We start from the raw sequence: 18,464 nt of genomic DNA, 5'->3' as shown, positions 1-18,464 counted from the left end.
GGGAGAAATTTAGGGAACATCTAAGGGGCAAGTCCCCTCCCCAACAACGCACAAAGGGTGTTCAATTCAATGGCTACTTTACTGGGTCATTAATGCAAATGTATAATCAGCCAATCATGTGGCAGCAACTCAATGCATAATAGCATGCAGACATAGTCAAGAGATTCGGTTGTTTTCCAGTCCAAGCACCAGAAAGGGAAAGAAAGGTGATCTAAGTGACTGACCATAGAACGATTGTTGGTGCCAGACGGGGTGGTTTTAGTATCTCAGAAATTGCTGGTCTCCTGGTATTTTCGCATACTCTAGAGTTGACAGAAAATGGAGCCAAAAAAATCTCAAATATATATCCATTGAGCAATAGTTCTGTGGGTGAAAACACCTTGTTAATGAGAGAGGTCAGAGAAAATCCAAACTATTTCAAGCTGACAGGATTCAAATAACCACAGAGGTGTGCAGAAGAGCATCTCTAAGCACACAACATATCGAATCTTGAAATGAATGAGCTATAGCAGAAGACAACACTGGGTTCCACTTCTGAACCTAATAAAGTGAGCAGTGAGTGTAAAATCAAAAGATTGTGAGATGTGTTGTTTGTGCTAACAACTAGCACACCCAAGGATGTGCCTGGGCAGCCCACAAATGTTGGCACACATTCTGGCACCCACATAGCACCCCACCATGCTCAGCAAAATATTGACAACAAAGGTTTGGACAGGGGCCTGTTCCTCTGTGGTTCCACAGATCACTCCTACCATCCTGAGAGTCCATCTAATAAACTTTTCCTGCACTAAGTCCATGGACAAGATGGGTCAAAGGGACCTATCCCTCTACGGTTCCACAGATCAGTCTCGCCATCTTGAGAGCCCATCTAATAAATCTTCACTGCACTAAGCCCTTGGTACTAATATCCTTTTTCAGATAAGATCAAAAAATCTCTCACAAAACTCCAGATGTTGTGGACAGTGAAGGCTGTTGTAGGTTACAAAAGGACACTAACAGGATTCAAAGCTGGGCTGAGAAGTAGCAGATAAAGTTCAATCCGGAAAAGTTTGAAATGATTCACTTTGGAAGGTCAAACCTGAAGGCAGGATTGTGGAGTGTGGAGGAACAGAGGGATCTCAGGGTTCCAATCCATTGATCTGGGCAAATTGAGATGGTGGTTAATAAGGCTATAGTGTTCAGGCCTGAAGCTGCCAGGAATGGCAGATACATTAGGGCCATTTAGATGGGTGGTGGCATAATTTTGAGGAAAGGATAGGGGAAGGTCAGACACAAGTTGTTTACACATGGCATGTACATGGAAAGCACTGTCGGAATGGATAGTACAGGCAAGTACATTATGGGCATTTAAGAGGCCCTTAAATGAAATGAAATGATATAGGAGCAGAATTAGCCCATTTGGTCCATTGAATTTGCTCCGCTATTACATCATGGCTGATCTATTTTCCCTCTCAGCCACAGTCTCCTGCCTTCTCCCCATATTCCTTCATGCCTTGACCAATCAAGAAGGTATCAACCTCTGCCTTAAATATACGTATACCCTTGGCCTCCACAGCTGCCTGTGGCAATGAATTCTACAGATTCAACACTCTCTGGCTAAAGAAATTCCTCATCTCCATTCTAAAAGGACACCTATTCTGAAGTCCTCTGGTCCTAGACTCTCCCATTTACTCCATTGAAGCCTTTCAACTAGGTCACCCCTCATTCTTCTAAATTCCAGTTAATACAGGCCCAGAGCCATTAAATTCTCTTCATATGACAAGCCATTCAATCTAGGATCATTTTCGTGAACCTCCTTTGAACCCTCTCCAGTGTCAGCACATCTTCTAGTGTCAAGATAAGGAGGCTAAATCTGCTCACAATACTCCGTTAGGCCTCACCAGTGCTTTATAAAGCTTCAACATTACATCCTTGCTTTTATATTCTAGTCCTGCTAAAATGAATGCTAACATCACATTTGCCTTCCTCACCACAGACTCAACCTGCAAATGAAAGAAAAATGGAGGATTATATGGAAGGGTTAGGGTGGACTAGGTTAAATGGTCGGCACTATATCATGGGCTATAGCGCCTGTACCGTTCTATGTTGTCTCACCAGTGCCTTGTACAGTTGCAGCAAAACATCTTTACTCACAATCAAATCCTCTTGCAATGAAGGCCACATATCATTTGCTTTCATAACTGCTTGACACCTGTGTCATGTTGTACCTTCCCCAATCTCAAGCTAACATACTGTATTTAAAACCAAAGTGGACAGCCTCACATTTATCTACATTAAACAGCATCCATACTTTGATAATAAATTTATTTAGATTTGATTTGCCCCCTCACCCAACTTGGTCCCTGCTGATGGAAAGAGGTTTTAATGTCCTCAAATTACAGGTGAAGAAAGACAAAAGAAAGGCTCCAATTAAAAACAACTTGCATGTTTTTTTAAATATGGAAAAGTGAAGCATCTTGCAAAGAAAATTCAAGAGATATGGAAGGCTTGACCAAAGTAACAGTCCTTGATGATTGGGGAAAAGTGGTCGAAGGAGCTAAAAGGCACTGGCAGAGCAATGGAGGCTGGAATTGGAGAAGATGCTTCAATAGGCATTGAATCCTAGAGTAATACAGCACAAAAATCAGGTCCTTCGGCCAACTGGTGCATGCTGACCACAGATTCCTCCCTGCTACTCCCAGGTGCCCAGGTTCAGCCAAAAACACTCCAGCCCTCCCCCTCTAACTACCCAAATGCCTCTTAAATGTTACAATTCTCCTGGTCTCAACCATTTCTTCTGACAGCTCATTCCAGGTTTTCACTATCCTCTCTCAGGCCCAACACTTAAATAAACCTAGCAAATGCAAAAAGCATCCAATGAGCAGTCAATATTTAAGTACCCAATTCCTCAACACGAGTCAAAAATAGAATTATGAAAATTTAAAGTTCTGCAGACTATTTGCATGCAAAGGAGCCCTTCGCCTAATTCCACAGCTCTGACCCTGTAGTACGGGAGGTACTGTGAGCACTCACCCTCCAATTCATGGGCAGCATAGCTACCACCTCACCCTGACGTCTGGCACAACGTTCTTCCCATGACCGCACAGGGTTTCCTCTTATCCTAAAGATTCCATAACCACAAGACAGAGGCATAATTAGGCCATTCAGCCCATCTGCCATTCCATCGTGGCTGTTTTATTATCCCTCTCAACCCCATTCTCCTGCCTTCTCCCTGTAACCTGAAGTAGTGTTGAGTTTCTGACACTGCAGGTTGTCCCTGGGTTAAATGGCACAGGGGAGACACTATCAGGTCTACTGAGTCCAACTTAACCAAAGAGCCAACACAACCCTAAGGGAAACTTTGCGTTGGTTGTCACTGAAATAGTAAAGATACCAACAGCCTGCATTGCTACAAACCCCATGGTTGGAGTATTGTGTTCAGTTCTGGTTGCCTTATTACAGGAAAGGTGTGGAAGGTTTAGAGGGAAGCACAGGAGATTTACCTGGATTAGAACACGTCTTATGACAATAGCAAACTAGGGCTTTTCTCTTTGGAGAGAAGGAAGGTGAGAGGTGACTTGATAGAGGTGTATAAGATGATAAGCGGCATAGGCAGAGTGGAGAGCCAAAGATTTTCCCTGAACAGAAATGGCTAATACAAGAGGCCAAAATTTTAATGTGATTGGATGAAAATGTGGCGTGGGGGGAAGGACGTCAGAGGTAGTTTTAAACACAGAGCATGCTGTGTGCAAGGAACTTGCTGCCGGAGTGGTGGATAGACAGATACGTTCAAGAGATTTAAGACTCTTAGATAGGCACGTGAATGAAAGAAAAACTGTAGCCGGACACAATTGTGTATTGCATTTAATGCTGGTCAAAAAAATAGAGGGTTACTTGGGAGGGAAACATTAGAATGACCTTGGAGTGGGTTAACATCTTGGGTCTAAGGACCTGTACTGTTCTATGCCCATGTTCACAGCCAATGAAGTTCTGAAATGTTGTGAGCACAGCAGTCAAGTTGTGTGCAGCACCAAGCTCTTGAAAAAAGCAATACTCTGCTGATTGTAAGGTAAACCTTGAATTAAATGCATGCCAGTCTGGGGAAAAAGGGATTCCTCCTCCGATAATGCAGCACCTGGGAATTTTATTAATTCGTTGCATAGTTCTGAACGGCACCCTTAAAAACAGAATTGGTACACAGTAAGAGACAAATGTATTACGAGGTCTGGAATCAGAAACCGGCCCAGTCTGGTTAGGAGAGGACAGACTTCCACTCCTGAATGTCCTGAATCAGATGTGCTTTTTTGTCCCCCAACAATCTGGTTTTAACATGGTCATCATTACTAAAATGAGCCTTTGCTTTTAAATTTATGTGACTGAATTTAAATCCCAGCTGCCTTGGGTGGGATTTGAACAGGCGGCACAGTAGCAGAGTGGCTAGCACAACACTGTACAGTACAGACGACCCAGGTTCAATTCCCATTGCTACCTGTAAGCAGCTTGTACGTTCTCCCCGTGACCGCATGAGTTTCCTCCGGGTGCTCCAGCTTCTTCCCACAGTCCAAAAGCAAACTGGATAGTAAGCTAATTGGTCATTTTAAATTGACCATGTTTAGGCTAGAATTAAATCAGGAGATTGCTGGGCGGCAGGGCTCAAAGGGCCTATACCACAATGGATCTCAATTTTAAAAAGATAAATTTGTGTCAGGAGAATAAAAGCCCACAATTTAGGCCTTCAAGTCCAGTAACTTAACAGCCATTGTCACTGTACCCCACGATGTCTGCTCAAGCCTCTGGAGTGGGTCTCCAAGGCTAGTGTGACATAAGCTTGCTACCTCCTCAAAAACATCAGGCCTGCCAGGTGTCTGGAAATGAGGCAACACACCCTTCTGCTGGGCCTCATCTCATCAACACTCGGGTGACGTTTACAAAATAGATTGCAGCCAATCATGCAGGATACACCCGACACCTAGAAGGGCAAGCGTATTGGGTGGAAGAGGAACTCATAGCCCTTTCATTCTCTCCGGGCTAATCCTGGAGCTCCCTCGCCAGTAGCACTGTGGGAGAGTCTTAACCATAATGATTGCCTTTTTCTCACTACCACCAGGAAGGTACAGGAGCCTAAAGGCACACACTCAACATTTCAGGAGCAGCTTCTTCCCCTCTGCCATGAGATTTCTGAATGGACATTGACCCCATGAACACCACCTCACTACTTATTCCTGTTTTTGCACTATTTATTTTATATTTATATTTATTGTAATTTACAGTTCAGTTTTTATGTATTGCACTGTACTGCTGCCCCAACATATTTCACAACATATGCCAGTGGTATTAAACTGGATTCTGATTTTCAAGCAGCTCACTCCTGGGTTGTCAGGGAGTGTTAAGTTTCAGCCCTGCCGGTGACACTCACATCCAAAAAAAATTAAACAAACTAGATATGAAAATCACTGAGTAAGGACCACATGGTCACCATCCAATCAAACGACTTAAATAGATTGACATAGTAGCCTAGCGATGAGTTCAATCACTTTACAACACCAGTTATCAGTGATCGGGATTCAATTCCCGCTGTCGTCTATAAGGAGTTTGTACGTTCTTTCTATGACCGCATGGGTTTCCTCCCACATTCCAAGGATAAACAGTTAGGGTTAATGAATTGTGGGCATGCTATGTAGGCACTAGAAGTGTGATAACACTTGAGGGCTGCACCCAGCACAATCCACAGCCTGAGGTGCTTGTTAACACAAAAACAATATATTTCATTGTATGTTTCGACGCACATGGGACAAATAAAGTTCAATCATTAATTCCTACCCAGATGGTAGAAAATGTGAATAGTGTAAATCATCAGTTGATGGTTGAAGCAGGCTTGATAGGCTGAAGGGCCTGCTTCTGTCCTGTAAGACTCCATTGGGAACAGAGAAAATGTACAAAAATGGGGACTATGAGGAGGTGGAGACCTCACAAACAAGCTGGACTTTAATGCTCCACGTCCCCCTGTAATTCATGGCAACCACAGCACACTAGACAAGATTTATCAATGCAAAGAGCAAATGGGAAAGACTGCCCAGCAGACTTTCAGAGAAATTCCCTAGCTCCCAACTGCATCAAGCAAACAACACACTAGGCAAGATTTATCATTTCAAAGAGCAAATAGGAAAGCAAGAGGGTGGAGATTACCCAGCAGACCTTCAGAGAAATTCCCTGGCTCCTAACTGCTCACATTCCAGATGGGAAGAGTGGGCTCCTGCAACATTTCTGGAGCTGAATATCACAGTTTCAGCAAGGGAAAGATCGTTTTCAGTTTAATTGTTCACTCTCCCTCCAAAACTTATCAAATGGCCACATAACCTTGTCACAGTCTAAATCACATTCCACTACGTTCTCACCAAGGCATCAGGTTTATTATTACTGATACACATCACAAAATTTGTTGTTGTGTGGCACCAGTACAATGCAATATGTATAAACTACCAATTACTTTATAAAAGAAATATAAAATTAGTGCAAAAGGAGAACGAGGTGACTATCCATTCAGAAAACTGATGGCGGAGACGAAGACGCTGTTCTTAAAACATTGGATGTGGTTCTTCAGATTCCTGTAGCTTCTCCCAGATGGTAGTAATGAGATGAAGCCATGTCCCAGATGTAAACTGAGGGTAACTTGCTGCAAGTTCTCCAAACCAGAAACACTGTCCCTACTTGGAAAAATATTCACCTGCTGGTTGTAAACCCTGGTACTCCCTCAGCAGTGATGTGGGAGTACTTTTCCCTGGAGGGAGTGCTTCAGTTGGTTGAGCTCACAACCCCTACATTCTCAGGGGGCTATGGAACTGGACTCTCTCACGATGGTGTCTGAAAAGAGGATGCTGTCCAAGTTGCATGCCATCTCGGACAATGTCTCCCATCCACTACATAATGTACTGGGTGGGCACAGGAGTACATTCAGCCAGAGACTCATTCCACCGAGATGCAGCACAGAGCGTCATAGGAAGTCATTCCTGCCTGTGGCCATCAAACTTTACAACTCCTCCCTTGGAGGGTCAGACACCCTGAGCCAATAGGCTGGTCCTGGACTTATTTCATAATTTACTGGCAGAATTTACATATTACTATTTAACTATTTATGGTTTTATTACTATTATCTATGGTGCAACTGTAATGAAAACCAATTTCCCCCTGGATCAATAAAGTATGACTATGAGGAATGGGCAGTAAGTGTCAGCAACACCCACGTCCAGTGAATAAACAGCATAGATCAAAAAACAAAACTACAAATGCTGAAAATCCAAAAAGTAAATACAAAATTTTGTAATGCTCCCCAACTCAGGTTGTGGTAACGCTTCAAATTGATGAACTTTAAATAACTAAATGTCTCCAATTCAACATTACCTTTTTCTTTCTCATAAGACGCTGTCTGACCTATTGAGCATTTCCAGCACTTACTTTGGTCCCTTTTAATTCCGAAGGTGGACAGTGGATTCCATTCCGGGGGCCTTTTAGCTGCCTCCCTCTCCACAAGCTTTGTCCTTTGGCCCAACTGCTGCATGCTGACCACAGATTCCTCCCTGCTACCTCCCAGGTGCCCAGGTTCAGCCAAAAACACTCCAGCCCTCCCCCTCTAACTACCCAAATGCCTCTTAAATGTTACAATTCTCCTGGTCTCAATCATTTCTTCTGACAGCTCATTCCAGGTTTTCACTATCCTCTCTCAGCCCAACACTTAAATAAACCTAGCAGATGCAAAAAGCATCCAATGAGCAGTCAATATTTAAGTACCCAATTCCTCAACACGAGTCAAAAATAGAATCATGAAATTTTAAAGTTCTGCAGACTATTTGCATGCAAAGGAGCCCTTCGCCTAATTCCACAGCTCTGACCCTGTAGTATGGGAGGTACTGTGAGCACTCACCCTCCAACTCATGGGCAGCATAGCTACCACCTCACCCTGACCTCTGGCACAGCATTCTTCCCGTGACAGCACAGGGTTTCCTCTTATCCTAAAGATTCCATAACCACAAAACAGAGGCATTAGGCCATTCAGCCCATCTGCCATTCCATCGTGGCTAATTTATTATCCCTCTCAATCCCATTCTCATGCTTTCTCCCTGTGGGCTTTGACACCCTTACTATCAACCTCTTATTTAAATATACTCAATGACTTGGCAATTAGTTTCACAGATTCATCACAGGCCAACCAAGTACCAATAGGTTAATCGACAATAATTATCCCTAGTATACCAGAGCGGTAGAGTTTGGTGGTGGGGGGAAGGGGGGGCAGCACAAAAACTTGATGTGGATATTTGGAGAGTATGTCAGAGAGAAAACTAGTGGTTCACTCTGAGCTGGTATGGACCAAAATATTCAGACTTGCAGAAAACTTTTGACAAGGTACTACATGAGGCTGCTTATCAACTTGAGAGCCCATGGTATTGAAGGAAAGTTATTGGCATGGTTAGAGCATTGGCTGATTGGTAGGAGGCAGTGGGTGGGAATAAAAGGATCCTGGTCTGGTTGGTTGCCAGTGACTAGTGGTGTTCCGCAAGTCGGTGTTGGGACCACTTCTTTTTCTGATATATATCAATGATTTAGATGATGGAATCTAGATGAGGGCTTTGTTGCCAAGTTTACAGAAGATACGAGGATTGGTGAAGGGGCAGGTGATGATGTCTCCGTCTAAGTAGACAATGGATGCGCCCCGGGACACAGACCTGGGCGATGAAAATGGAGATCCTGGGCTGCCCAGACATCAAGACCGCCCCCCTTCAGCCTTGCGGACGTGGTCCAAAAGAATGTGAAGCAGTACATTTGGCATCAGCTTGGCTGCAGGAGCTGCCTGGAGGTGACGTGATACGTCATCCAATCGCCTTAGGGGCTCCACTCCGGATTTGTGTAGGGTTTACTCCTTAAGGCTGATTTATACTTGTGCGTCAACTCGACGCCGTAACCTACTCAAGTGACCTACGCACGTTGTGAGTATTTATACTTGTGCGTTGGTGTGTCTGCATCACTCATCAATTCAGGCACATCGCGCATGCGCACACACCTGCCCGTGCAAGGCTTCATGGTCATGGTAGTCTTTCTCGGGATAAACAAGTTTAAAGCGAGCATCTTTTTTCGTAAAAGCGAAATATGTCCTCCGTAATCTCAGAGGTCTGTAAAGCTTTATGGAAAGCATTGCAGCCAGAGTTCCTTCCCTGACCTTCAGTCGGCCAATGGGAAGCTTTTGCAGCGTAGGAGGAAATGCGATGCTACCAAGCCAACCAATCACAGTTGTTGCAGTCTGCGTTGCTGCGAAGCGCAGTTACATTTTGGGAAAGGTGCACATCAGGCTACGGCGTAGGGTTCGTGGCGACGCTGTACCTACAGCGTCGAGTTGACGCACAAGTATAAATCAGCCTTTAGCCTTCTGTTCTTCCGAAGATACCTACAAGGCAGTGGGATCCGTAACCCTGGATAGAGGCCCATACTGGGTACTGTCAGCCGGAGCCAATTGACCCCGGGGCTCGTGTAAGGCAGGGTCATCACGCCCTGTAGTAGTGACATATGGAGCCACTACCCACTACATATGGAGGGACAGGTAGTGTTGAGGAAATAGGTCGACTACAGAAGGACGGATTAGGAGAATGGGCAAGAAACTGGGAAATGAAATAGAATTAGAAAATGGATAGTCATACACTTTGGTAGAAGAAATAAATCTGCAGACTACTTTCTAAATGGTGAGAAAATCCAAAAATCTGAGATGTAAGCAGACTTGAGGGTCCTTGTGCAGAGCACCCTAAAGGTTAACTTGCAGGTAGAGTCCGTGGTAAGGAAGGCAAATGCAATGTTAGCATTCATTTCAAGAGGTCTAGAATAGAAGAGCAAGGACGCAATGCTGAGGCTTTATGAAGCACCGGTGAGGCCTCACCTTGCGTATTGTGAACAGTTTTGGGCTCCGCATTTAAGAAAAGTTATGGTGGCATTGGAGGAGGTTCATAAGGATGATTTTGGGAATGAAAGGGTTATCATACAAGGAATGTTTGTTAGCTCTGGGTCTAAACTCGCTGGAATTTAGAAGGATGGGGGGGAGGGGATGTCACTGAAGCCTTTCAAATGTTGAGAGGCCAAGACAGAATAGATGTCGAAAGGATGCTACCCATAGAGGGAGAGTCTAGGACAACAGCGCACAGCCTCAGGATAGAAGGGTGTCTAGTTAAAACAGATGCGGAGAAATTTCTTTAGCCAGAGAGTGGTGAATTTGTGCAATTTATTACCACAGAAAGCTGTGGAGCCCAGGTTGCTGGGTGTATTTAAGGCAGAGCTGGATAGGTTCTTGATTAGACATGGCAGAAAAGGTTATGGGGGAGAAGGCCGGGGAGTGGGGCTGAGAAGGGGGGAAAAAATAAAGGATCAGTCATGATTGAATTTCAGAGCAGACTCAATGGGCCAAATGGCTTAATTTCACTCCTATATCTTACGGTTTAAAACAGCTTCTTGCATTCATCAGCAAGTTACCTCCATCACTCGCAAAGTGAAAGATTACTCCTCACTCTAGTTTTAAGGTTAACCCCCCTTTCCCCTCCAGTTATTTGCTTAAATTGTCCCAGAACAAAGGACATTTCCAGTCCTGTGAGAATATGACAACCCTTATTTCAGGTAAAGATGAAGAGGAATGTTTCAGGAACAGCTCCCTTCCTGGACAATGAACCCATGTACGCTACCTCAATGGTTTCTTTCTTAAATTAATTTTTTTTAAATATGTTTTCGCCCAATTTATAGATTATTTTATGTATAACAACGTACTGCTACTGCAAAGCAACAAATTTCATGACAATGATATGAAACCTAATTATGAGTTGTAAATACCTGTAATTCTCTACCGTGGAGAGCAGTTAAGCAGAGTCCTTGAAATATATTCAAGGCACAAATAATACTGACCAGAGTAAACTGTAAAGGAGTGAAAGGATGTGGGAAGAGAGTAGGAAAGTGGTCTTGGAGTGAATAACATCATGGCCGGTCTAACCTTGGCCTCAATACTGACATGTTCTCTAAACTATGTACCTGTGTTTGGACAACTCTTCCAGTACATGAAGCTAACCAAGCCTGCCAGAGCCTGTCAAGGTGTTCCTCAGGCCCTGTGGGAGGCTAGTGCAGAGATATTTAAAACACCCTTAGCGACAGGGGAGGTAGCAGAGAATTGGAACAGGGTAATGTTACGTTGTTAAAGATAGGCTCCAAGATTTAGCCAGGAAATTATAATCCAGTGAGCCTGACATCAGTAGTGGGAAAGTTATTGGAAGATATTCCAATGGACAGGATATACAAGTATTTGGAATGATAAGGACAGATTAGGGATAGTCAGCATGGCTTTGTGCATGGCAGGTCGTGTCTAACCAGTCTAAGGGAGTTTTCCAAGAACATTACCAGAAAAGTTAATAAAAGGCAATGACTTGTCTATATGGAATTTAGCAAAGCATTTGACAAGGTCCTGCAAGGGAGGTTGGTCAAGAAGATTCAAGATGAGGGAGTAAACTGGCTTCACGAGAAAAGTCAGGGATAGTTGCCTCTCTGACTGGAGGCCTGTGGAGTGCCGCAGGGATCAGTGAGGGATCTATTGTTGTTTGTCATCTATACCAAAGATCTGGATGATAATGTGGTTAACAGGAGCAGTAAATTTGCAGATGACACCAAGATCAGGTTGATCAGTGGTCAGCAAGAAAGACTCTCAAAGCTTGCAGCGGGATCTGGACCAGCTGGAAAATGGCAGATAGAATTTAATGCAGATGAGTGTGTAGCATTGGGCCTTGAGAAGACTAACTAGGGTAGGTCTTGCGTAGTAAGCTAGGGCACTGAAGAGTGCCGTAAAAAGGAGGGATTTGGGAATACTGATCCACAATTCCTTGAATGAGATGTCAGAAGTAGATAAGGTCACAAAGAAAGCATTCAGCACATTGACTTCTCAAAAATCAATGTATTAAGCACAGGATTTGGATGTTATGTAGAAATTGTATCAGATGTCGGTGAGGTCTAATTTGGAGTACTAAGTACAGTTTTAGTCACCCACCTACAAGAAAGATGTAAATGAGATGGAAGAAATGCAGAAGAGATTTAGAAGGACTGGAGGACCTGAGTTAAGGAAAGATTGAATAGGTTAGAACTTAATCCCTCAGAATGTAGAACATTTGGAGACTTGACAGAGCTATACAAAATGATAAGGGGTAAATGCAAGCAGCCTTTTTTCACTGAGGTTGGTGAGAATAAAATTTGAGGTCATGGGTGAAAGGCAAAATGTTTAAAGGGAACTTCTTCACTCGGAGATGAAAGTGTACAACGAGCTGCCAGCACAGGTGGGGAATGCAGGGTAAATTTCAACATCGAAGAGAAATTTGGATAGATACACGGATGAGAAGGGTACAGAGGGCTCGGAACAGACAAGATGGGCCAATGGGCCTATTGTGCTGTAGTGTTCTATAACTTAATCTATATGCCTTTTACACATTGTAACTACACCACTTCCTCCGACAACTCCCCCCAAACACCCACCACCCAGTCAGGTCCCTCTCACCTTGAAACTATGCACTCTACTTTATTGCATACAGCACAGTAACAGACCGTCCCGGCCCAATGAGCCTGCGCTGCCTAATGTGTCCGATTAACCTACTAACGCATGTGTCTTTGTGAATGTGGGAGGAAACCAGAGCACCCAGAGGAAGCCCAGCGGACACGGGGAGAATGGAGAAACACTTACAGACAGCAGTGGGAATTGAACCCCAGACACTGGCTGTACAGTGTTACCACTAGATACCCTGGGAAAGACACTGACCATTCACAGTATCTATCCTTATAGCTTTAGAAAATTTCATAAGGCCATCCTTCACTCTGGGGGGGGGGGCGCAAGACTGGAACTAACCATGATCTTATTCAATGGCAGAGTAGGCTTGAGGGGTAGGTTGGCCCACCCTGCTTGTGCATTTTTAAAGAGTTATCAGATATACCACATACCTGCCATATCTACAAATGAACAGTAAATACAAAACCGTATGTCCTCAGGACAGGGGGCTTCAAAGCTTGTAAATTCTTCCACTAAACCTATGTATCCCTGGCCTGGATTAATGTACACCCCAAGACAATTGGTCTTAGACTATATCCTTAAAATGGTGGCATCAAAATAAGCAGTTAGCTTACGCCCGAGTATTGTTAACCCCACCACAGAGCACGCAAAGATTAAAAGTGCGTGCGTCTGATACAAACCAGGCGAGGTTCAGTTCCACCCCCCCACCGGAAGGGATTTCTTTTTAAATATAAAAACAACATCCCTGCACAAGTTCGGCAAAAATACAAGTGGAAGGAGCTGACGATAAGATTCAGAAGGGGGCAGATGCTCAGAACAAAGCGCTGCGCCACCTAACAGTCCACACACACCCGAATTTGGGCGCTTAAAGTTTATTTTTTTGGGCGAAAAAAAATAACTAAACGATTCAATTACGTTCACCCTCGACTATTTAAAACAAAAGTTGCTTTTACGCGATTGCGCCCTTTTCTTTGCTCGGGGAAGATACCTGATGCTGACGAGAAGATTGAAACAAGGAGACAAGATTTCCCTTCTCTCGCTAAAATGAGGGGAAAAAAACTGCAAACCGATTTTATCGGACACAAAGCTAACAAAACAAATTGGAATGCATAAAGCAGCTCCCATGCACTTAGATATCTAACAAGTTTAATTACTTCGCACGTTTTCAACCATTAAAAACGGAGAACTACAATCTTAAACAAACATGATTTGCAATTCAGTTTCATAATAAATTTCCTCCCACAACCGAGGTACAAACAGTCTTAAATTCCCGCATTTGACACACAAGCACATATTTTTATGAGATTGGATACTATCTCATTGCATTGACGATTTTGTAAGCGTGCCGACGAGGACAAGGGAATAAACTACAATACAAAGCCCCCTAGAAATCCCCTCTCTTGTGCTGATGGCTTCCTCTTTCCCGAGGCCTGGGAGGCCTTCAAGTAACCAAGCGTCGATTTACTCTTAAATTAAGCCCTCAATCTTTACAAAGAAAAGGATACTGAAATACAAATAGAAGCGGAGACTTCAATCATTGGGCTAAATTTAAAAATTCGGAAGGGAAAGAATCTAAAAATCACCCAGTTCAGAGAGAAAGACGACAATTAAATCCCTTCCTTTCACAACTAATCGAGCCCCAGGCCTCGGGCCTGCTGGATAGGCCTTTTAAAAAAAGCAGGTTTCGTCCTAATGCTCAGAAACAACAAAAAAAAGAGTTTACGTGATTTTTCCTGGAGGCCCAGAACCTCTTTATAAGCCTTCCTGCCTCAGAAAGGACGTGAACATTTTATATTTTTTCCTCTGATGGGAAAAATGAGTTTTATTGTTCAGGTAGGATTAATTTGAAAACAGAAACCTAAAAAGACCCTAAATTAAAAACCTTTAGGGGGAAGAGAAAAGGGAGAGATTTTATTCCCCTTGTTATTGTATTCTTTCCTGTTAATAAAAAAAATGGTTTTAAAAGCTTTAGGCTGTGGGTTGTTTTTTTTTCCTTCACACACAGTATTATTTTTTTAATCCCAAGAGTAGAAGTACTTAGCCAAAAAGATAAAGGAAATAAAAGCAGGCCCCATAAGGGGGGAGACAATAAGAGAGGGACACAAACTTTACCTGCTCCTCAGTCCACACTGCACTAAACACGCACACAAACACCCCCGGCACGTGACCCGGCCCGCCGCCGCTTCGCTCCCGGCGCCATTTTGAACCCCGTGACGTCACCCGACACCCACCCTCCGCTCCCATTATTTCTACAACCTACTTCGTGTTTTTTTTTTGCCTTCAAACCATTTATTTTATCATTCACGCTCAGATTGTATATATTAAGTTCCCTTAGTTGCCCTTTGTAGGATCCTTTAACTCTCACACTTCTTCCCCCCGTCACGTGAGGGGAAAGAAAGCTTCCATTATTTGGCACCTCCCCGAAGATTTAATTTACATCGCTGCTGCCCTGTTTTTTTTCCAATTGTTTTCTTAATTCGTAAAATTTTTTAAATTTAATGTTTAATGCCCTCGAGGATATTTTACTTTAATCATCTCAGTTTTCCCAACCCCATTTGTCACATGGTGAGAACCTCCTCTATTTTAGAGAACTACCCAGTTTCCAAGATTTGTTCCGCCTCCACGTTGTTGTCAAACCTCCTACTTTACCGATTGGAGATGTATAACTTAATCACTGATTTACTTTATAGTTTCACCTCTCTCTGTCAGGTGTTACGATCATTTTAAGTCTACTGACGTTCCCCGATATCAATACGCTCCGGTGCCAAAATATTATTTTAAAAATCACAATAATTTTCTTGCAATTGGTACTGAAACTTGGGAATCTCCTGGTTTTCCCTGTCACGTGAGCTGTTCCAGCTCCGCTTCGACCCGCCACCATTTTAAATTAGTGACGTCAGGCGACAACCTGTATTTAACCTCCTCCTCTTCCTATGCACATTAAGTTTTTATTTAAACATCTTACTAAAGTATGTTTTCCAAAACACAAAACTGCTCTCCAGTTTCTATCGTTATTTGGCTAAAGCCGAAAGTTCCCTGTCACGTGACCTGTAGAGAGGGCTTTCTTCAGCGTGCCGCCATTTGGAAGCCCATGTCGTCACAGCCAATTTTATTATTTTCATTCCTTCCATCTACCTACAGTTTATATTGCCTTAAAAGAAAATAAATGTATTATTGAGATAATTTCTATCCAAATTCGATCTCAGCGTTTTTTGTTCTTGCGCGTTCACAGAGACACCCTTGTCATGTGATATCTTTTCCCTCAAGGAGCCTTCAGCAATGCGGACGCCATTTTATTTGTTCCCCTTTCCCCTCAACTGTGGGACGCGTGTAAATGTAATCGAATGTGGCATTGCCGTAATTTAGGAGCCCTTCTTTTGGATGCGATTCGCTTATGCTTTTCATAAGCGCCCAATTCCTCACTCCGACACCACAACAATAACTGATTAGTTCTGCCCCTTTCGTGACATTTCCCCTCTTGCCCCCTCAGACGTTTTCCCGCCAATCCCGTGGGTCCAGCGCCGAGAAATTTCCGACTTCTGCCGAAGATTCCCGAACCTTAAACCGTCGGCCAGCCCTTTCCTATCGCTGCCGAAGATTCCCGAAATTTCGGATTTTCATCCCCTTCTCGTTATGGATAGGAAGTCAAATTATATCTTTCACATAATGTGATTGCTTTCACGTGAGTTATTCTGTTTTAAGATAAATTAATCGATAAATTTAAAATTTCGATATACATATATATTACACTCGCCATGCGTCGGCGAACCGGAGATACCCGAGTCTTTCCGAGGATGGACGGCGGGCTGAAACCTCGCGAGAGTTTGCGCTCTTTACCGTCGCTCGAGTTTAAAGGATCCGAGGGCGGAGGCGGTGTCGTGCAGTCAACCGTTTAAATTGGACTCGAACGGCCCCAGGTGGAGGAGTGTTGCAACAAGCGGGACGGTGCTTCCTTTTCGGACCGGGACGATCATGATGAGTGCCAAGAGTCTGTCCGGGGTGAATGTGGTGCTGGTGATGGCCTACGGCAGCCTAGTGAGTGTCAGCGGGCTGCTAGTTACCGGTGGTTATCCTATTAGTTATGACAGGTTGGGAAATACTTGTGATGGGTATTAATTATTACTAGTTATCCTTGACCTTTTCTATTTGTTATTTTTGGCAAAATGAGGAAAATGACTGTATTGCGGATATTATTGCTAGTTATCCCCATCTTCTCTCGTTATTCTAGATGACAAACTGGAGAGTGCCTGCAAGATGGGTGTTCGTTACTGTTAGATATCCGTGGTCTTGTCTAGAATCCGAAGCAGGTTTAATATCACTGGCTTATGTCGTGTACTAGCAATACATAAATTGTAATAAGTAATGCATGAAAATGAATATGTAGTGCATAAAAGGGGGGGGCACCTAATACTGAGGAGGTGTTCATGAGTTCACTGTTAATTTAGAAATCTGATAGCAGAGGGGAAGAAGCTGTTCCTGAAAATATTGAATGTATGCTTCAGGCTCCTGTATCTCCTCCTTGATGGCCCTGGGTGACACTGGATTCTGTATGGCAAACCAGGAAGCCTCTAAGAAGGGCGTTAGTTATTGGTAGTGACACCTTATCTTTCCAATTCTGTCTGAAAGACTGGGGGAATACCTATAGGTTGGGTGTTTGTTTTTACTGGTTACTCCTTACCCTGTATCCTCTATATAAATGGGATAGAAGACTGTCATCAGAATCAGGTTTAGTTTCACTGGGTGCTCTGATTTCACTAATCTTCTCTGTTTCTGATATATATAACAAACTGAGAATGCCTATAAGATGGGTGTTAGTTATGGGTGGTTACCCCTACTGGGGCATAGACTACCAGCAGCAGCTTGCCAGAGTCCTGTGTCTGGCCCAGTCTCTCATATTGTCCCCAGGTGTTGCCCATCTTGGTGTATCCTCCCTCTCCCGGGATGAGGTCTTTGGAGCTTCTGCTGACATTTCTGCTGCTCTGGGTTTTTTACGGGATGGGTCTGCCAGCCCCAAGTCCAACCCTCCTCTTTTCGCAGCAGGATGTGGGACCATCCATGATGGAGGTATTTATTGATTTATTTTATTTAGAGATACAGCACTGATTAAGCCCTGCACTGCCCTGAAACCCCTGACAACCCCATTTAATGTAATCAAGGGACACTTTACAGTGACCAATGAACTTAGCCGATACGTCTTCAGACTGTGGAAGGAAACTGGGATGCCTGGAGGAAACCCACGTGTCCATGGGGAGGATGTACAGAGGACATTTGGATTGAACTCTGAACTGTAACTATCACACTAACCTCACTGCTACCATGCCCTGATTTTGTCTGTTTAATCTATTTGATAATGACAATAAGATGGGTCCTAGTTTATTGCTAGATTTTCCTCATCCTCTTTGGTTATTTTCTGTGAATAGAGTTTCTCTGTATGATCAATGATGGCATCATTCTGCTAGTGATAATTGTGGAGCACAATTGGGGCCCCTTAGCCCATCACAGCCATGCTGATCCTGTACTACACTAGCTTTCTGATGAGGACTGAACTTTGCACATCTGCACTCGTGCCACTCTACAGATGTGCTGTAGAGAGTATCCCAACATACTGCATTACTGCACGGTATGGAAACTGCACTGCAGCAAAAAGGGAGGCCCTTCAGTGGGTGGTCAAAACTGCCCAATGCATCACTGGAAGCAGCCTACCTGTCGTTGAATATGTATCTACAGAAGGGGTGTGGGGGGGGAAGGCCAGCAAAATCAGGAAGGATCCCACCCACTCTGCTCATGGATGGTTTGTCTCACTCCCATCAGGGAAGAGCCAACACCAGGGCTGCCAGACTCAGAAACAGTTACTTTCCCCAAGCAGTAACCCACCCCACCATGCCTGCAACCAAACCACCTTCTTCATTTCCTGTCATTCACTTTG

At 43.8% G+C, this 18,464-nt stretch overlaps 2 protein-coding genes across 5 annotated transcripts in view; one reads left to right on the top strand and one right to left on the bottom strand.

Annotated features, from left to right (window-relative positions):
- Nucleotides 1-14,732, bottom strand: part of ubap2l (ubiquitin associated protein 2-like) — a 135,942-nt gene extending 121,210 nt beyond the window's left edge. Inside the window, exon 1 of the mRNA XM_063041734.1 lies at nt 14,651-14,732. The gene's annotated coding sequence lies outside the window, so the exon portion shown is untranslated. The remainder of the gene's footprint in view (nt 1-14,650) is intronic.
- A 1,126-nt stretch (nt 14,733-15,858) lies between these two features.
- c2h1orf43 (chromosome 2 C1orf43 homolog) overlaps nt 15,859-18,464 on the top strand; it is a 46,140-nt gene continuing 43,534 nt past the window's right edge. For 3 of the 4 annotated variants that reach the window (XM_063041731.1, XM_063041730.1, XM_063041729.1), the window contains exon 1: nt 16,259-16,573. In XM_063041731.1, the coding sequence (XP_062897801.1) occupies nt 16,511-16,573 (63 nt within the window). In that variant the 5' untranslated portion in view covers nt 16,259-16,510. Of the gene's footprint in view, nt 16,221-16,258; nt 16,574-18,464 lie in introns of those variants that run through there. The other variant, XM_063041732.1, reaches the window with a different exon arrangement.

This window comes from Mobula hypostoma, chromosome 2, assembly GCF_963921235.1.
Source record: "Mobula hypostoma chromosome 2, sMobHyp1.1, whole genome shotgun sequence".
Lineage (NCBI taxonomy): Eukaryota > Metazoa > Chordata > Chondrichthyes > Myliobatiformes > Myliobatidae > Mobula > Mobula hypostoma.
This window is presented reverse-complemented; position numbering and strand designations above follow the sequence as displayed.